The sequence below is a fragment of the Anomaloglossus baeobatrachus genome, chromosome 2, assembly GCF_048569485.1.
Source record: "Anomaloglossus baeobatrachus isolate aAnoBae1 chromosome 2, aAnoBae1.hap1, whole genome shotgun sequence".
NCBI lineage: Eukaryota > Metazoa > Chordata > Amphibia > Anura > Aromobatidae > Anomaloglossus > Anomaloglossus baeobatrachus.
Genome location: NC_134354.1, coordinates 233,321,923 through 233,342,688, shown reverse-complemented (window position 1 = coordinate 233,342,688; position 20,766 = coordinate 233,321,923). Strand labels below are relative to the sequence as shown.

Sequence of the window (20,766 nt, the reverse complement as noted above, 5' to 3'; positions counted from 1 at the left end):
TGTAACCTATGAACCCAGCTGCACTGTTACATATTTTCACTTATTCTAATACCTATCTAGCTAACATTCCTACTTAACATTCCTGTACTTTACCTTACACTAAATCCTATGTTCTAAGCCTACGTGTCTCCTACACTATCACACATTGCTACCACATTAATCACAGATAACTGCTTATACTTTACATTACTATAAAATGCACATTATGCAGTAATACCATAAAAACCTACATTTGTCTTACCAGGATTCAGTGCTAGGTAGCGTCGCCCTATACACACAGTTGGCTCTGTTGTCTCAGGCAACCACATTCTCCAGCAGCAGCGCCACTCAGCACAAATATAAAACACATCATAAAATACAATAAGGCTATGTGCGCACTTTGCGTCAAGGTAGTTGCAGTTCAAAAAGCATCCTCTGGCAGAAAGGACAATGCTTCTGGCTTAAAAAATGCATGTAAAACGCAAAGAAAATAGCCTATACGCACCTTGCGGTTTTCATGAGTTTTTAGTGCTTTTTTTCGGTGCTTTTAGAAACGCTGCAGTTTTGTATTAAATTGAAAGGATGAGAAACGCAGCCAAAATGGCAAAAACCAGTGGCGTAACTACCGCCCGGGCGGTTTGGGGCCCGCGGGGACCCGGCAGATCAGCAGCCAGCTCCTCTCAGTGAGAGAGAAGCTGCGCTGATCTATCACAGTGCACGCGCCCACTATATGACCCGCTGCCGCCCCCGACACCGGGCCCTCCTGCCCGATGTCAGCGGCGGCACCGGGGCCCCCCTCCCCCGTCACCGCGCACAGTAATAATGAAGCAAAGAGCGGCCGGCGCCGCTCTGCATCATCATTCTGCCCCTGTGCCTGTGCGGTGACGTCACTCCTGTGCGACTGCTGTGCTGAGTGCACAGAGCGCAGGGAGGGAGGACGCCGCCGACCGCAGCACCGGGAGGACGAGCAGCAGTGGAAGGAGGAGAGCAGGGACTCGGGAGTACAGCTTCAGTGGAACAAGGAGACGTCAGGACAGAGCAGCAGTGGAAGGAGGAGAGCGGTGAGTACTTGGTTTTTTTTTTTAATATATATATGAGTACACGGTGGTCAGAGGCCTGGAGTGGGGAGGCTGCATTATACTGTGCAAGGAGGCCTGGGGTGGGGAGGCTGCATCTGTACATGGAGGCCTGGGGTGGGGAGGCTGCCTGATACTGTACAAGGAGGCCTGGGGTGGGGAGGCTGCCTGATACTGTACAAGGAGGCCTGGGGTGGGGAGGCTGCATGATACTGTACATGGAGGCCTGGGGTGGGGAGGCTGCCTGATACTGTACAAGGAGGCCTGGGGTGGGAAGGCTGGATGATACTGTACATGGAGGCCTGGGGTGGGGAGGCTGCATCTGTACATGGAGGCCTGGGGTGGGGAGGCTGCCTGATACTGTACAAGGAGGCCTGGGGTGGGGAGGCTGCCTGATACTGTACAAGGAGGCCTGGGGTGGGGAGGCTGCATGATACTGTACATGGAGGCCTGGGGTGGGGAGGCTGCCTGATACTGTACATGGAGGCCTGGGGTGGGGAGGCTGCATGATACTGTACATGGAGGCCTGGGGTAGGGAGGCTGCCTGATACTGTACAAGGAGGCCTGGGGTGGGGAGGCTGCCTGATACTGTACATGGAGGCCTGGGGTGGGGAGGCTGCCTGATACTGTACATGGAGGCCTGGGGTGGGGAGGCTGCATGATACTGTACATGGAGGCCTGGGGTGGGGAGGCTGCCTGATACTGTACAAGGAGGCCTGGGGTGGGGAGGCTGCATGATACTGTGCATGGAGGCCTGGGGAGGCTGCATTATACTGTACATGGAGGCCTGGGGAGACTCCATTATACTGTACATGGAGGCCTGGGGAGGCTGGCAGCATTATTATACATGGAGGCCTGGGGAGGCTGGCTGCATTATTATACATGGAGGCCTGGGGAGGCTGGCTGCATTATTATACATGGAGGTCTGGGGAGGCTGGCTGCATTATTATACATGGAGGCCTGGGGAGGCTGGCTGCATTATTATACATGGAGGCCTGGGGAGGCTGGCTGCATTATTATACATGGAGGCCTGGGGAGGCTGGCTGCATTATTATACATGGAGGCCTGGGGAGGCTGGCTGCATTATTATACATGGAGGCCTGGGGAGGCTGGCTGCATTATTATACATGGAGGCCTGGGGAGGCTGGCTGCTATATTATACATGGAGGCCTGGGAGGCTGGCTGCTATATTATACATGGAGGCCTGGAGAGGTTGGCTGCATTATTATATATGGAGGCCTGGTGAGGCTGCATAATAAACATGAAGGACACCTTATACATTGAATATAGAGGTGTAATATACATAGAGGTCTATGAGGCTGCATTATACTGGAGGTCTATAGGGCTGCATTAAAATGGAGGTCGGGGGGGGCTGTATAATACAAAATGAAGGGACACCTTATACATGGAATATAGGGGTGAATTATACATGGAGGAGTATGGGGCTGCATAATACCATCTGAAGTTTTATGGGGTTGTGTTATAATACATATAGGACTATGGGGGCTGCATTATAATATATGGAGGACTATGGAGGCTACCTTATACATGGACTATGGAAGTGCATTATAAAACATGGAGGACTATGTGGTGCAGTATAATATATGGAGAACTATGGGGTGAATTTTAATACATGGAGAACTATGGGAAATGCATTATAATTGAAGGGCTACTTTATACATGGAGGATTATGGGGGTGCATTATAATATATGGAGGGCTATGTATCTGCATTCTAATATATGAAGGGTTATGTGAGACCCTTTATACAATTATTTGGAAGGCTATGTGGGGGCTGTTATAGTATTTTGAGAACTTTATACAGGGGGGACAAAGATACAAGTATGGGATGGAAATGTTTTGTGCTGAGGGAAAAAGGCTCTTTCCCTCAGCAGCCAACTTTCCCATGCTCTGCTATACATCTCTCAGCACCCAGCTTTCCCATGTTCTGCTATACATCTCTCAGCACCCAGCTTTCTCATGCTCTGATATACATCTCTCAGCACCCAGCTTTCCCATGTTCTGATATACATCTCTCAGCACCCAGCTTTCCCATGCTCTGCTATACATCTCTCAGCACCCAGCTTTCCCATGTTCTGATATACATCTCTCAGCACCCAGCTTTCCCATGCTCTGCTGTACATCTCTCAGCACCCAGCTTTCCCATGCTCTGCTATACATCTCTCAGCACCCAGCTTTCCCATGCTCTGCTGTACATCTCTCAGTACCCAGCTTTCCCATGCTCTGCTATACATCTCTCAGCACCCAGCTTTCCCATGCTCTGATATACATCTCTCAGCACCCAGCTTTCCCATGTTCTGATATACATCTCTCAGCACCCAGCTTTCCCATGCTCTGCTATACATCTCTCAGCAGCCAACTTTCCCATGCTCTGCTATACATCTCTCAGCACCCAGCTTTCCCATGTTCTGATATACATCTCTCAGCACCCAGCTTTCCCATGTTCTGATATACATCTCTCAGCACCCAGCTTTCTCATGCTCTGATATGGGAAAGCTGGGTGCTGAGGACAAGATAAATATCAGAACATAGGAAAGCTGGGTGCTGATAGAGGGATTTCAGGGTGCTGTGGGTGAGAGCCAAGTGTCAGCGTCATTATCCTGTACCCCGAGTGTCAGTGTCATTATCCCTTACCCCATACCTCCCAACCGTCCCGGATACAGCGGGACTTTCACGCTTTACGTTGTTTGTCCCGTTGCCACGATCGGGACGGCCGGCTCCCGGGCTCCGCCCACCCACTCTCTCTCCGCCTCCCTGCTTTTCCCTCCTACCATCCCAGTAGACGTGGCATAACAGAGAGGAGCGCTGCCTGTGCTGCTGCTGGTACAGTAAAATCTCCCCAGCGCTGATTTCCCTCCCTCCCCCCCCCCTCACCCCCGGCCGGAGCCTCTCTGTGCGGTCGGCCGGCCGCCTGTCTGTGCGGTCGGCCGGCCGCCTTTCTGTGCGGGCGCCCCCCGGCCGCCTGTCTGTGCGGGCGCCCCCCGGCCGCCTGTCTGTGCGGGCGCCCCCCGGCCGCCTGTCTGTGCGGGCGCCCCCCGGCCGCCTGTCTGTGCGGGCGCCCCCCGGCCGCCTGTCTGTGCGGGCGCCCCCCGGCCGCCTGTCTGTGCGGGCGCCCCCCTGACGCCTGTCTGTGCGGGCGCCCCCCTGCCGCCTGTCTGTGCGGGCGCCCCCCTGCCGCCTGTCTGTGAAGGCGACCGGCCACCTCACTGTGTGGGCGACCGGCCGCCTCACTGTGGCTGCCTGCGTGTCCATGCTGGAGGCCCGCCGGCTGCCTGCGTGTCCATGCTGGAGGCCCGCCGGCTGCCTGCGTGTCCATGCTGGAGGCCCGCCGGCTGCCTGCGTGTCCATGCTGGAGGCCCGCCGGCTGCCTGCGTGTCCATGCTGGAGGCCCGCCGGCTGCCTGCGTGTCCATGCTGGAGGCCCGCCGGCTGCCTGCGTGTCCATGCTGGAGGCCCGCCGGCTGCCTGCGTGTTCATGCTGGAGGCCCGCCGGCTGCCTGCGTGTCCATGCTGGAGGCCCGCCGGCTGCCTGCGTGTCCATGCTGGAGGCCCGCCGGCTGCCTGCGTGTCCATGCTGGAGGCCCGCCGGCTGCCTGCGTGTTCATGCTGGAGGCCCGCCGGCTGCCTGCGTGTCCATGCTGGAGGCCCGCCGGCTGCCTGCGTGTCCATGCTGAATGGGTGTGGATGGGGAGTGGATATGGGCGTGACTGTGAAATGGGTGTGGTTAGGGGGCGTGGACTAAAAATTTGCCGCGGCGCGCTACGCGCGCCGCAAACTTTGTCCTTCTTTTCCTTCTTTAAAAGTTGGGAGGTATGCCTTACCCCAAGTGTCTGTGTATGTGGAGGGGGGGCCCAGGTCTAAACTTTGCACCGGGGCCCATCCAACTCTAGTTACGCCACTGGCAAAAACAATTGACATGTTGCATCTTTAAACGCTGAGTTTTTGCCCAAATTTCTGCAAATTAAACGCAGCGTTTTGAACAGCAAAGTGCGCACAAGAAAGCTCAATGTCCCATTAACTTTGCTTGAAAAGCATAACGCAAGCATTTTGGCATGAAAACGCTGCAGTTGAAAAAGCAGTGGAAAAGCAGGTAAAAAACCAAAGTGCGCACATAGCCTAATAGCACAAAATACTCAACAGGAGTTGGGAGCAACTCAACCACCTCATACAGAGACCAGAGTAGTGGAGGTATGGGGAGAAGTGAGTAGTTTCATTTAATCAGTGAGCATATTGTACTTATTGGGTGATCATACTTGTAGTGGGCTCTGTGGAAGCCATTATACTGTTTGGAATATTATTTGGTGGACCATTATATTGTTTGAAGGGTAATATGTTGGTCATTATCCTATTTGCAGGGCTATGTGGGGCCAATAAACTGTTTGAAGGAATATGTAGGGATCATTATACTGTATGCAGGGCTATATGAAGAAGCCATTATAATGTTTGGAGGGCTATGTTGCGGCCATTATACTGTTTGGAGGGATATGTTGGGGCCATTATACTGTTTGGAGGGCTATTTGGGCAGCTCTACTGTTTGGATTAGGAGGATTTGGAGAAAAATTACTTTGTCTGCAAAGTTGTGAGGTGTGCTCTTATGTGACTGAGCCAAATATTTTAATTATTTTTTTTTTTTTGAGTTGAGGGGGGTGGTTAAGAAGGACTTGTCTAAGGGGCCCTATGATTTCAATGTACGCCTGTGGCTGAGACATACAGTATTTTAGTGCTTATTGAAAAGTATACTGCTACAACAGATTGCAGTTACATACCTATTCAGTTGAATCATTTACAACTCACTACCACTGCAGAACAAAACAAATAAAACGTAAATAGCTTACATCTACATATTGTTTTTTGATAGGATAGAAAACAAAGACTACATTTTTCTATGGAAAAAACAGTATGTACATGTAAATAAAAAAACAAAAATGCCACAACAATATGGCAAAAACATGATGCGAACTAAGACAATTCTTTTTTTCAGTCTTCAGCCTTTTTGATACGGTATTACTATTTGCCTTTAATTTATGTATGTCGGTAATCTTTTCTGTAAATCTTTTTTCTCAGGGATGCCAACTCCCCAGAAGGTGGAGAGCTGGTTCTCGGTGGCTATGACACAGCACGTTTCTCAGGTCAACTGAACTGGGTCCCAGTTACTGCACAGGGATACTGGCAAATCCAAGTTGATAGGTAAGAATTTAGAGGTCTTGGTCTTCCAAGGCATAAGGTCTATAATGCCATGTTCCCACATAGTTTTAAATGATGAGTTTTTTTCTGCTGTACTTCTTTTTTTCCAGTAAATATGTTGTATTTAAGGACTTGCGCGCACGTTGCATTTTTTATGCGTTTTTTTTGGTGAAGTTTATCGTGCAGTTTGTGGCCCAAATCTCCATGTCTATCCTTACACCAGCAAAGTCAATGAAAATTTTGAAGTGCTGTGCACACGTTGCTTCTTTTTTTATTGCAGTTTCGGGTGCAGAAAAAAGAAGGAGCATGTCAAATGTTTGTGCATTTTTTTTCTATGTTTTTAGCCTTTACAGACAATGATTTCTGTAAAAAAACACAAGGCACAAAAACTCCTGCTACAAGGTATGCTTTTGTTGCCTTTTGTACTTACGATTTCTACGGGCAGTCTGTAAAAATGCTTCATTAATATATATATATACCTTTTTTAACTAAATACCATATAAATGTGCGCTTAGTCAAATCTGCACCAAAAATACATAAAGTTGAAAATACATTAAAAATAAGGCTTATCAACAACTATGTTCTCAATCAACCCAAAAGACTCATAAATATCAAAGCTTAATATTTTTGGAAGTTGGAGTGGGTTTTTTTTTTAGATTTGGCTATCTTAGGAGGATATCTGTTTGTGCAGGTAACTATTACTGTGCAGAAATCTTAGGCAACTTACTAAAAATACAAATATATTCCCATCTCACTTGTTTATTTTCATCAGGTAAACCAATATAACTGCACAAAATTTAGAAATAAACATTTCTGACATGCAAAAACAAAACCCCAAAAAATTTGTGACCAATATAGCCACCTTTCTTGATGATGACACTCAACAGCCTACCATCCATTGATTTTGTCAGTTGCTTGATCTGTTTACGATCAACATTGCATGCAGCAGCCACCACAGCCTCCCAGACACTGTTCCGAGAGGTGTACTTTTTCCCTCCCTGTAGATCTCACATTTTATGAGGGAACACAGGTTCTCTATGGGGTTGAGATCAGGTGAACAAGGGGGCCATGTCATTATTTTTTCATCTTTTAGACCTTTACTGGCCAGCCACGCTGTGGAGTAGTTGGATGCATGTGAGGGAGCATTGTCCTGCATGAAAATCATGTTTTTCTTGAACGATACCGACTTCTTCCTGTACCACTGCTTGAAGAAGTTGTCTTCCAGAAACTGGCAGTAGGTCTGGGAGTTGAGCTTCACTCCATCCTCAACCCGAATAGGTCCCACAAGTTCATCTTTGATGATACCAGCCCATACCAGTACCCCACCTCCACTTTGCTGGCGTCTGAGTCAGAGTGGAGCTCTCTGCCCTTTACTGATCCAGCCTCTGGCCCATCAAGAGTCACTCCCATTTCATCAGTCCATAAAACCTTTAAAAAATCAGTCTTAAGATATTTTTTGGCCAAGTCTTGATGTTTTATCTTATGTTTCGTGTTCAAAGGTGATCGTTTTTCAGCCTTCCTTACCTTGGCCATGTCCCTGAGTATGGCACATGTTGTGCTTTTTGATACTCCAGTAACATTGCAGCTCTGAAATATGGCCAAACTGGTGGCAAATGGCATCTTGGCAGCTTTACGCTTGATTTTCTTCACTTCATGGGAAGTTGTTTTGCACCTTTTTTGCCCAACACGCTTCTTGCGACCCTGTTGGCTATTTGCCATGAAACTTTTGATTGTTCGGTGATCATGCTTCAAAAGTTTGGCAATTTCAAGACTGCTGCATCCCTCTGCAAGACATCTCACAATTTTGGAGTTGTCAGAGCCCATCAAATCTCTCTTCTGACCCATTTTGCCAAGGGAAAGGAAGTTGCCTAATAATTAAAGGGAACCTGTCATCAGAAATTTGGCTTTCAACCTAAAAGTTTCCCCCTCTACAGCTCCTGGGCTGCATTCTAGTAAGGTTTCTATACTTTTTGTGCCCCCTTTTAAACCAAAATAAATACTTTATAAAACTGTACCTTTCGGTTTGAAAATCTTGTAAATCGTCCATGGGAGCGGGCCGTGTGGCGGCGTTGCTGTATCATACGCCGTCCCCCATGCTCCAAATCATCCCTCATAACGCCGCCCACTGCACCCGAGGTCCCGTGCACGCCTGGACACCTGGTGACGTGGTCGCACGCACGAGAGTATGGGCGGCGCTGTGATTGCATCGCAAGTGCGCGCCCATACTCTCGTGGGCGCGCTCTCCCCTCTGTCCGTCACCCAGATCCTCCGCTTCTCCTGTAGTGGCCTGCTCCGCTCCTCCCATCTATTTCCTGCTGCAGGGTACGATGGGAAGGAGGTGACGTCGGGCCGGCGCAGAACGCTGGAGGCAGTGGGGAAAGGGCAGGCACAAGAGTATGGGCGGGCACTTGCGATGCAATCACAGCGCCGCCCATACTCTCATGCCTGCGACCACGTCACTAGGTGTCCTGGCGTGCACGGGACCTCGGGCGCAGTGGGCGGCGTTATGAGGGATGATTTGGAGCATGGGGGACGGCGTAAGATACAGTAACGGACGCCACACGGCCCGCCCCCATGGACGATTTACAAGATTTTCAAACCGAAAGGTACAGTTTTATAAAGTATTTATTTTGGTTTAAAAGGGGGCACAAAAAGTATAGAAACCTTGCTAGAATGCAGCACAGGAGCTGCAGAGGGGGAAACATTTAGGTTGAGAGCCAAATTTCTGATGACAGGTTCCCTTTAAGCACACGTTATATAAGGTGTTGATCTCATTACACCATACCCCTCCTCATTACAGAGATGCACATCACCTGATTTACTTAATTGGTAGTTGGCTCTCAAGCCTATACAGCTTGGAGTAGGACAACATGTATAAAAAGTATCATGTGATCAAAATACTCATTTGCCTAATAATTCTGCACACAGTGTAAAAGGAAATAATCCATGATTTGATATGTGGGAACAATATCTAAGATTACTAAACATTTAAATGCATATATTCCGTTTAGTGGTGATTTACGTTTAATATAATATTCCATGCACATAGCTACTCTACTAAGGCATAATTATAACAGAAGTAAATTGATGTCCCATTTTGATCAGCATCCTGGTTGGAGGAGAAACAGCATTTTGCTCCCAAGGATGCCAGGCCATTGTAGACACTGGAACCTCAATGATCACAGGGCCATCAACAGACATTCAGCTACTACAACAGTACATTGGAGCCACTGAAACAGATGGAGAGGTAAGAGCTACAAATTAAATCGACTCTCTCAGCAAGATGCTGCATTTTTGGCCGCAAAAAATGCACAAGAACGCATCAGCGGCAAAAATACATAAAAAACGCATGCGTTTTTGGCTGCGTTTTTGTTCACTGCGGTTTTATGCGTTTTTTTTTTATCAGGGAACAATGCCATTAAAGATTGGTGAAGAAAAAAAAAAAGATCTGATGTAATTTCCTTCTTCTACCGTCCGGCACTGGAGTCAGCTGATCGAGAGTCAACTGAACTCCTGATCTGACTGCCCGCACACGCTGTGGATGCAGCAGTCACTGCCTGCTGCCGATCATGTGTGACCGTGTGCGGGCTGTGTAATTAGGAGTTCGGCTGAGTTCAGATCAGCTGAGTCCTGTATCGGCCGATTACTTGGTCTGTGTCCCCATTGCAGCGTGTGCGGGGCTCTGAGGTCAGCTGAGTTCGGCCGGCAGTGGAGATGAGGGATGGAGCCGGCAGCTGCTGCAAAACTACAAGGATCAGCATGCTACATCCAGCACTGTATGCTGGAGAGAGAGGCAGGGGTAGCAGAACTACAAGAAGCAGCATGCTCCATCCAATAGTGTATGCAGGAGAGTAGACAGCTGCAGAACTACAAGGCTCAGCATGCTCCATCCAGGACTGTATGCTGGAGGGAGAGGCAGGGGTAGCAGACCTACAAGGCTCAGTATACTCCATCCACTAGTGTATGCAGGAGAGCACACAGCACCTGCAGAGCTACAAGGCTCAGCATCCTCCATCCAGGACTGTATGCAGGAGTTTTTTGCCCAAAAAGGTAAAAAAAAAAATTACGTTGGCTTCACTATAATCTTGTATGCTAAACAGGTACAGCAGGCATGTTCGGCTGCCCCCAACCCCCAGCTGGCTATTTGTACCCGGCTGGGAACTAAAAATATAGGGAAGTCCTTTTTTTTAATTATTTCATGAATTTCTTGAAATAAGTAAAAAAAACAAACAAAAAAAACGACGTGGGCTTCGCCCAATTTTTGTATCCCGCCAGGTACAACTAGGCAGCAGGGATTGGAATCCGCAGTGCAGGGTGCCTAAGCTTTCTGGGCACCCCCGCTGCATATCGCAGTCCGCAGCCACCCCAGAAAATGGCACTTTCATAGAAGCGCCATTTTATGGCGCTGTATCCAACTCTTCAGCGGCCCTGGTGCCGGGTGGCATGCTGTGTAATAAGGGGTTAATACCAGCTTTGTTTTACTAGCTGGTATAAAGCCCGAGATTCTTAATGTCAGGACAAGTTTGACCCGGCCATTAAGAATCTCTAATAAAGGGTTAAAAACAAACATGACACAGAGAAAAAAATACTTTATTAGAAATAAATACACAGACACACTTAGGGACTCTATCTTTATTATTTGCTCTCACACCTCCACAATCTTGGTCTTCTGTCTGAGAGAAGAGAAGAAAGAGAGAGAGAGAGAGGGGGAAGAGAGAGAGAGAGAGGGGGAAGAGAGAGAGAGAGGGGGGGAAGAGAGAGAGAGAGGGGGGGAAGAGAGAGAGAGAGAGGGGGAAGAGAGAGAGAGGGGGAAGAGAGAGAGAGGGGGAAGAGAGAGAGAGAGGGGGAAGAGAGAGAGAGAGGGGGAAGAGAGAGAGAGAGGGGGAAGAGAGAGAGAGAGGGGGAAGAGAGAGAGAGAGGGGGAAGAGAGAGAGAGGGGGAAGAGAGAGGGAAGAGAGAGAGGGAAGAGAGAGAGAGAGGGGGGAGAGAGAAAGAAAGAGGGGGGTGGGGAGAGAGAAAGAGGGAGAAGAGAGAGATAGAGGGGGGGTGAAGAGAGAGGGAGAAGAGAGAGAGAGAGGGGGGAAGAGAGAGAGAGGGGGAAGAGAGGGAAGAGAGAGAGGAAAGAGAGAGAGAGAGGGGAGTGAGAGAGGGGTAAGAGAGAGAGAGGGGGGAAGAGAGAGAGGGGGTAGAAAGAGAGGGGGAAGAGAGAGGGGGAAGAGAGAGAGGGAAGAGAGAGAACATGACAGCAGGAGTTGACATTGTGCTGGACGGGAGGTGTAAGCAGGGGTGGCGGTACCGGGAGAGGAGCTAGGAGCGGACATGGCACCGGACGGTAGGTGCAAGCAGGGGTGGCGGTACCGGGAGAGGAGCTGGGAGCGGACATGGCGTTGAGAGGATGGGATGGTGGTAGGAGCGGACAACATACCAGTTGGATGAGCTTTGGCACATTTATTTTTTTCTTCAACTGATTCACCATCTTCATTCTTTTTACCAACACAAGGAATGCTGGGTGAGTATAATCGTCTTCCTGTACACGTGACTGTACTACCCACCTCTTGCGATTATAGCTGCGTTTTTAGTCATAGAAATGCTCTAAAATGCAGCTATATTTGCAATTTGCGTTTTTCATTCATTGAAATCAAAGGGTGAAAAATGCAGGAATAATTGACATGCTGCGTTTTTTTGGGCACTACAAAACGCAGCTAAAAAAAAACGCCGTGTGCAGACATCAAAATTGACAACTTTACATGCTGCGACATCGCTAATGATATATCGTCGGGGTCACGTTGTTAGTGACGCACATCCGGCGCCGTTAGCGACATCACAGCATGTGACACCAAGGAGCGGCGATCAACGATCGCAAAAACATCCAAAATCGTTGATCATTGATACGTCACTCCTTTCCTTAATATCGTTGCTGCTGCAGGTACGATGTTGTTCATCGTTCCTGCGGCATCACACATCACTACGTGTGACACCGCAGGAACGACGAACATCTCCTTACCTGCGTCCACCGGCAATGCGGAAGGAAGAAGGTGGGCGGGATGTTACGTCCCACTCATGTACGCCCCTCCGCTTCTATTGGACGGCTGCCGTGTGACGTTGCTGTGACGCCGAACGCACCTTCCCCTTAGAAAGGAAGCGGTTCACCGACCAGAGCGACATCGCAGGGAAGGTAAGTCCGTGTGACGCTGCCATAGCGATAATGTTTGCTACGGCAGCGATCACCACATATCGCAACAACGACGAGGGTGGGTACTATCGCTCATGACATCACTAGCAATCGCTAGCGATGTCGCAGCATGTAAAGCACCCTATAGATTTTGCTGGTGAAGCAAAATCATGCAGTTTTCTGAACAAAAACGCACCGGAAAAACGCACAAAAACGGGTAGTGCGTGCATAGCCTAAAAGTAGGAAGAAATGAAAAAATCAACTGGCCCTCAAGAGGTTAAAGGGTAAAGTTTCACCTTGTGAACTAGAGTCCTGCTCTCTTCCTATCTCAATTTAGAGAGGCTATGGTGTGCACACGGCCCGTCAAGACGGTTGAGGTGCAAATGTGAGGACCAAAGTCCAGTAATATAGTCTAGATTACAACATTGCACTCTCAAAAAAGGAAAAACAAGGTTTATTCTTTGCAATTCTTGTATTTTTATTAATATAGAAATGTGACAGGGGGACGTTTCGGCCCAATAAGGCCTTTCTCACGCCTAGTCACTTCAAGTAGAAGATTTGGCTTATATGGAACAGATTCTGTTAGATGCAGGGATAAGTAGAATAGAGGAGGTCCACCAAAATGTAGCAGAGTTGAGTTCACTGTACAAAATTTCTGTTCTGTTGCTTATATAGGGTTTAAGTATCCCAGGAGCTTTAAAGGGGCATAGTATGTGCGGTGCCTTAGATCTCCTGAAAATATAGGAAATAGTTTCTATTGTGATTCTAGCTATATAGCAAAAAGAAGAGGGATTTCCATCTGTGGCTTGTATATCTGCTATTATACTGCTATGGTGGACTGTGTCCTCTTGTTGCCTCCTTCCCAGGATGTGGCCGAATGCATTCGGCCACATCCTGGGAAGGAGGCAACAAGAGGACACAGTCCACCATAGCAGTATAATAGCAGATATACAAGCCACAGATGGAAATCCCTCTTCTTTTTGCTATATAGCTAGAATCACAATAGAAACTATTTCCTATATTTTCAGGAGATCTAAGGCACCGCACATACTATGCCCCTTTAAAGCTCCTGGGATACTTAAACCCTATATAAGCAACAGAACAGAAATTTTGTACAGTGAACTCAACTCTGCTACATTTTGGTGGACCTCCTCTATTCTACTTATCCCTGCATCTAACAGAATCTGTTCCATATAAGCCAAATCTTCTACTTGAAGTGACTAGGCGTGAGAAAGGCCTTATTGGGCCGAAACGTCCCCCTGTCACATTTCTATATTAATAAAAATACAAGAATTGCAAAGAATAAACCTTGTTTTTCCTTTTTTGAGAGTGCAATGTTGTAATCTAGACTCTTCCTATCTCAAGCTGCTATTTCACAGTAACATACTATCCTATCTCTTTTTTATGTTTTTAGTATGGTGTCAGTTGCAGTAGCCTAAGCGCCATGCCCACCGTGACGTTTGTAATCAATGGACTTAGTTACAATTTAACATCTGAACAGTACACACTTCTGGTAAGTTCATGAAAGTAAGCTTCTAAATCATCTAGGCTGAGTTCACATGTCCAGTAATCATCGGTTAAAACGGATTCAGCAGTGATTTGCGGGCAAGAACACAACTTTTTTGTCTGTTTTGAAGAAAAAAAAACGGATCATTTACAAATGAAGAAAAATGGATGGCAAAATAGCAATCAGTTACTGGATCCGTTTTCCATAGACTCCCATATTCAAAAAAATGGATTGTACAGAAATCAATGGTTTCAAATCGTAAAAAAAGTCATGTCTGTACAACTTTTTTGCCAATGAATTGCTACTGGATCTGTTCCAGTGGATGATTACTGGATAGGTGAACTTAGCCTAAAGTATTAAGCGGAATTATTTATTAAAGGGAACCTGTCACCAGAATTTTCCTTTATAATCTGCGGCCACCACCAGTAAGCTCTTATATACAGCATTCTGGAATACTAGAGAAAAGAGAGAAAAGCCGCTTTGTATAACATGTATAACATAAAGAACATCTTTTATAATACCTAGGGGGCGGACCGGTCCAATGGGCATCATTGCTCTCGGTCCAGCGCCTCCTCCATCTTGTGCGATCGCCGTCCTCCTGCCCAGCCCCTTTGCATGATGCATCCTACGTCATTCACACAGAGGCCTACATTACGCTCCTGCACATGCACGTTTTGATCTGCCCTGCAGGCGCGAGGAAAGGTCAAAGCTAGACAGATGAAAGTACACATGTGCAGGAGCACAATAGAGGCCTATGTGTGACTGACGTAGGACGCATCATGTACAAGGGGCTGGGCAGGAGGACGTCAATCACCACAGAGAGGAGGCGCCAGAGAACGACACCCATCGGAGTGGACCACCCCCAAGGTGAATGTAATAAAGGTGTTTGTTATGTTCTACAGAGCGGCCTGGGCTCTCGTATACAGTATTTTAGAGTGTTGCATATAAGAGCCCACTGGTGGTGGCCGCAGCTTATACAGTAAAGGAAAAACCTTGTGACAGGTTCCCTTTAATGAGAACCTGTCAGAACAATTCACCCTTCAAACTTTATATAGTCATGTTACTCTCTAAAATATAATGTCATCCACACTTTCACTTATTTAATCTATTGCTCCCTGATTGAAAAAAATCGCTATTTGATTTCATATGTAAATCAGGCTTCACTCCTTTGTGATGGAGCCAATTTTGACCTTAATTTTTCAATTCTGACCAGTGTCACTTTGTGTGTTATCTCTTGAATTCTTCAATGTATCCCAGTGATTCTGAGATCATTTTTTCATGGCACATTGTACTTTGCAAGTTGTAAATTTAGGTCAATGTTTTTTTGTTTTTTTTTTATTTGTGAAAACATCTGAATTTTGTTGAAAATGCTAAAAATTTAGCAATTTTTAAACTTTTAATTTTTAAGTACAGAAGCTGTTCTTCCGATCGTGCGCAGTGCACCACTCTGAAGCCATGACGCATACACCTATCTTCAGAAGTGCAGTGACGCTGCCGATATGAGCTACGCATGCGCAAGATTTCCTGGAGTGGGTGATGCATCGGCTCACGGGAATCATGCTATCATGCCCACAGGGGTGTGGTGACATGACAAGAGAGCCCACTAGTCTGGGTAACAAACGCCCCGTCCACTAGTCAAAGCTCTAATTAGCACAGGAAAAGTGAAGCTTACAAATACTTTTTTACACGTAGAGTTATTTATGTGAATATTATCATACAGGGCTGGTTACAGAGGGAATTTAGTCATCCAGATGTGACTGCTGTTGGGTTGGAGGGCACTGGGTACCTGACAAGTTACATTAATGTGTACTGTATTTCTGTGTAGAACTATAAAAAGACCATTTCTTAGTACCATTACTGTTAGTGCCTGGCAGTGCATAATACCGGACTCATGATCCTTGACTGCTATAACAAACATTCTCTGCGAGCCTAGCCCAACTGTGTAACTGGAGGTTATCTACATGCTGATATTATTCACAGTAAAAGGTTGGGTAATTAGGTAAGTGAATATCCGTTGATATTTTGTGGACATTCTGCTATGAAGTTCTGTTTGTAATAGCCTGGCAGCTCTTAATAGGGCTTCTTCTCACAGACTTTGCACTAGGCACTCTGCTTATTAAATGTACCGTAAATGTCTATAATGGGGGGAAAAATGATAAGGCACCAAACTCTCAGTTATGGAGATTTATGTACATGGACATTTATGGAAATATTGCATAAATACCATTATTGATATTATATACGATCTCTCCTTGTTTGCTAGGATGGAGAAAACTACTGCAGCAGCGGCTTCCAAGGACAGGATATTTCTCCCCCTGCAGGGCCTCTATGGATTCTAGGAGATGTGTTTATAGGACAGTTTTATTCTGTGTTTGATCGAGGTTACAACAGAGTTGGACTTGCTCCAGTTGTTCCATATGAATATGTAGCCAATGGGGTATAATACATTGTTGGGGTGCTAGATGATCTAAAGGCAGCGTAGTGTCAGATATCATAATCTAAAGCCAAGAACAGAGTCCTTGTATACATTCCTTTTTTACAGCATTTCCAACTGTAAAGCAAATGTTTTAACAAATCAATATTCTTAGATTCCTGCGATGTAGATTTACGGCCGCTATAATGTACAATATTAACTAGAACGAATAAGCTGTTGGTAATTGCTAATTACTCTGCAATTTGGATTCATAAAATTACTGAATGTCCACCATTTAACACTTCGGGACAAATTTTTGAGCCAGACATAAAGAAAAACTCCTTGTTGACAATAGCAACCAATCACAGCGCAGCTTTTAGTTTATCAGAGCACTTGGGGAAATGAAACGTAAGCTCTGATTTGTTGCTGTTTGAAACATGGGCAGTTTTCTGTACGTAGTTTTTATTATTACGTTTTTTATTATTATGAGGCCTTTTGTTTGTATGATACGCTGCTCCAAATCCACTGTAACCATGACATTAAATCATTCAATTCTGGTACCATAATAGGGAGCCTATTTGCTTAAAGGAGTTGTTTGGTCTAAATCCACAAGTCTTCAGTCACTCCATGTGACTACAGACTTGTGAATCCTCATGTTGCGCACAGCGCATACTGTCATTTGTGTGTGGCCTCATTGAACAGAAGTGAAATGAACGAGACCATGCAAGTCTAGTTTGAATGTGGCCCAATGTGTGAATATCACATTACTAGGGTATTGTAAAGTGTCAAAGCACAAAAAACCACACAAGGCCACGTGACTGTGGAAATATATGGCCACAGCAGCCTTTATTAATTACAATTAAGAACATAGTCAATATAATAACCATAATAACCATAACCTTATTTCTTGAGGAGATCCTGGATGGCCTAAACCACCGGACAGCACCAGAATACCATCCCCAGTCACACCAATCCATCTTGGGGCTGACAAATGTCATAGTGCTGTCCCTTCTCCAAATTTTGACCTGTTCCCCGGGAACTGTCCCAGCAGGAACTTAACCATAACCAACCATGACGGGTCAGCATACCTCTGATGTGACCCCTTATTCCATTAACCAAGGCCATCCCTGACCTCCTCACCTCAGCTGCCATGATATTGAATACAACATATCATTACCCACCACCCTATCACCATATTAAGTTAAGTATATTGTTTTATTTTTATAAATTTTTTAACAACATTAATAAAGGCGGGTGGGCGGGTCGTTCATCGGGCCTGGATCCAAGAGAGAAGATGTCCGGATGGCTCTTCCACTTCTTATAACAGGTACTCCTCCTTCCTTTCTACACCCCTTCCTCCAAACTTCCAACCAATCCTATAACAGTCCCCCCAATCTATGTGACCCACTGAAATCCCATGAATCCCCCTCCATTTCCCGTTGTGAATGTGCCAAACGTCTATTAACTCTTTCCTGCTTACACTCCCCATTAACCCTGTCTGTGTCTTGTCCTTACAAACTCCTGTCATGTCCAGTCTTCCACTATGGCTGCGCCCCATTCCAGCCCTTCTCTTACTTGCAGTCATATTACAGCCCAGTATCTCCCCCGGCACCAGAAAATTGTGACAGCGCATGTGCGCGATGTGATGATTCAACAGTCTGTAGTCACATAGAATGACTGCAGATGTTCATGCCAAATCTAGACAACCCCTTTAAGATGCTGTTTTTTCATAAAATCAAGGGGTTGTCTGGTCTAAATCCACAATTCTGCAGACCCTCTATATGTCTGCAGACTTGTGAATCCTTACGTAGCGCACAGCGTGTAATGTCATTTGTTCGTGACCTCTCGCAATAGAAGTGAATGGATAATCAGAATGTGGCCCAAATTATGGATAGCACATACTTGCGGTCACATGACCACCCATTATTTCCATCGGCACCATAAAATCCTGACAGCACATGTTGTTCGCAATGTGAAGATTCAAAAGTCTGAAGTCATATAGAGTGACTGCAGATGTTTGTGCTAAATCTAGACAGCCCCTTTAAAATGCTGTACTCTATGTGACTGCAAACTTGTGAAACCTTACATTGTCTGCACTCTGGGCTGTGAGGATTCACCAGTGTCAGGGCTATGAATAGTGGTCACATGGTTGCAAGTATGCAATATGCATTCTCCTGGCCAGAATCCAAATAGATGGGCGCGGCATACTGTGATACTGGGCAGTAATGTGAGTGCAAGCATCCAATATGCATACTTTGGGTCACATTCCAACTAGACATGCACGATGTAGCTCAATTTGCTTCTACTTAGTGAGGCCGTGTACGACTGACAGCTTGTGCTGTGCGCGACATGAGGATTCACAAGTCAGTCACAGAGTAATATAATCAGGGGTATAATCAAGGTCCTGTCACTATTTTCTGCTGTTCTTAGATGGAATTTACCAGGTTTATGCTGCCCTGGCTAAGTCCAATATGTGCAAAGTGTAATTCACTGTGAGCCACTAAGCTAGTGACAAGAAACAAGCAGCGTTTCCTATTTTCATTTCTTGAGGTTATCCTTAGATGATGCAGAGAATTTGTATATTGAAGTATATATTAACTGAATTTTGAACTTTTTTTTAATTTAAAAAAACAAACTGCTATTACAGGGTAGACATTCACTCTGGATAATTCACAGCACTTATTACCTTACTGTACAGCGCTGTCTATTGTTTGTTCTATTGCCTGCACGCTATCACCCAGATAAGTTCCCACTAAATACTTTGACTTTTCCATAAAACTCATTTTGATATTTTCATGTCATGTAACTTCTGCAATACACTTTTTCCTGAAAATTTCATCCACCGAACATGCTTGTTCACTTCTCATTGTTCACTTCTCATCTACTATTATATTTTTAAGGTCACTTTCAAAACCCTTTTTTAAAGGTAAATGGACTTCTATGTAAAATCAGTATGGAAGACTTTTTAGGCAAAGATCTATTAAGAAATTTCTTTTAAGCATAGAAAATGTACAAAGGGTGAAATGATTTACCACTTATTTGCAGGTAACTGATTGGTAGGAGTCTTACTGCTGGCAGCAGCACAAATCGGCAACATTTTTATGCCCATCACAGAATTAAACAGCAGGTTAAATGCAAAAACAGTTCTTCATCCATACTGTTTACTGCCAAAAAAAGCCGAGTGCAGCACTTTGTAGCCTCATAGGGAATGAGTGGAATGTTGGTTGTGCACTGTAGCGCCATTCTAACTGGGATAAATATTCCCGGTACTGCAGATCGATATGTTCCCAATGGTCAGAACCTCACCAATCAACAATAACTTGTTTTCACCTGACAAACTATTTAAAGAAAAACCCCAGCAGATGTGAAAAATAGCAAATTAATCTATACTGTATCTCCAATGGCAATTCAGCTCAAAAGCCTCAGTGGTGCTCCTTTTCTATCTTTTCAAGTGGTTGACACATGACTACGGCACTTGTTCGATGACCTCTTTAGCCAAACTTCAGGCATCACCATTTGGAGCCATTTTCCCAATAATTGGCACATTGGCTGCCAGGAAGCTCCTCCTGGGCTTCTACAGTGCATTGTCAGGGGAAAAAAAAAGAAAATATTGGAGATTTTTTTTAGCTTTTTTTATATATATATATATATATATATATATAATATATATATATATAAAATTTTCTTTTTAATCAAATCTGATTTGGTTTTGTAATTTGTTTCTAAATACCTTTAATAATGATGACTAGAAATATGTGAATAACTAATAATTAGATGCATATAATAAAAAGTTGTGAAATTGGTCTATGTCTATTATTGTATCTCATTTTCTGAACTACAATGAAAATGTTTAAAACCACAACACAATATATTTTTTTTCAGGCTTTTTAATACAGAGCAAAAGGATTTCTCTGACAAAATTGCCATTAAATTATGAAAAGTCTGATTTCGGCATAGATTTTCTTAGTGTTTCAACACTAGATTAAATAATGGACTGAGCAGTACCCTACCCTTCCTATGTAGCACCCCTGCGGTACCAGGGGACACAAATGTGAATGTGGAAACCCAAACTCAGGAATATCCGTGCCAATCAACACACCAGCACCTTCAGGCCACACACATACCCCAACACCAAAGTGGGAGACTGCCTAGCAACAGGTAAAAGGGATGGGCACTGATTGGCTAGTCGCCACCCAATCTGTAGGGAGAGACACAGCAAGGGGAGGGGCCAGTGGTCAGTTGTAAGGTTGGCAGGAGGAAGTGGGTAGAGAGTCAGAAAAAGGAAGTGTAGTGAGGAATTGAAAGTAGTAGTTGGAGGAGTGAAAAGTACAGAAAGAAAGGAAAAGACGTGCAGCAACAACGGAGTGCTGTAACAGGAGTGAGGGACTGTGGAGAAAGGAACCAGGATTCCAGGCAC

At 45.7% G+C, this 20,766-nt stretch overlaps 1 protein-coding gene across 1 annotated transcript in view; it reads left to right on the top strand.

Annotated features, from left to right (window-relative positions):
• Positions 1–20,139, top strand: part of CTSE (cathepsin E) — a 59,377-nt gene extending 39,238 nt beyond the window's left edge. Inside the window, exons 6-9 of the mRNA XM_075335704.1 lie at positions 6,138–6,260; positions 9,363–9,504; positions 13,844–13,942; positions 16,200–20,139. Coding sequence (XP_075191819.1) covers positions 6,138–6,260; positions 9,363–9,504; positions 13,844–13,942; positions 16,200–16,379 — 544 coding nt within the window. The 3' untranslated portion in view covers positions 16,380–20,139. The remainder of the gene's footprint in view (positions 1–6,137; positions 6,261–9,362; positions 9,505–13,843; positions 13,943–16,199) is intronic.
• The last annotated feature ends 627 nt before the right edge of the window (positions 20,140–20,766 follow it).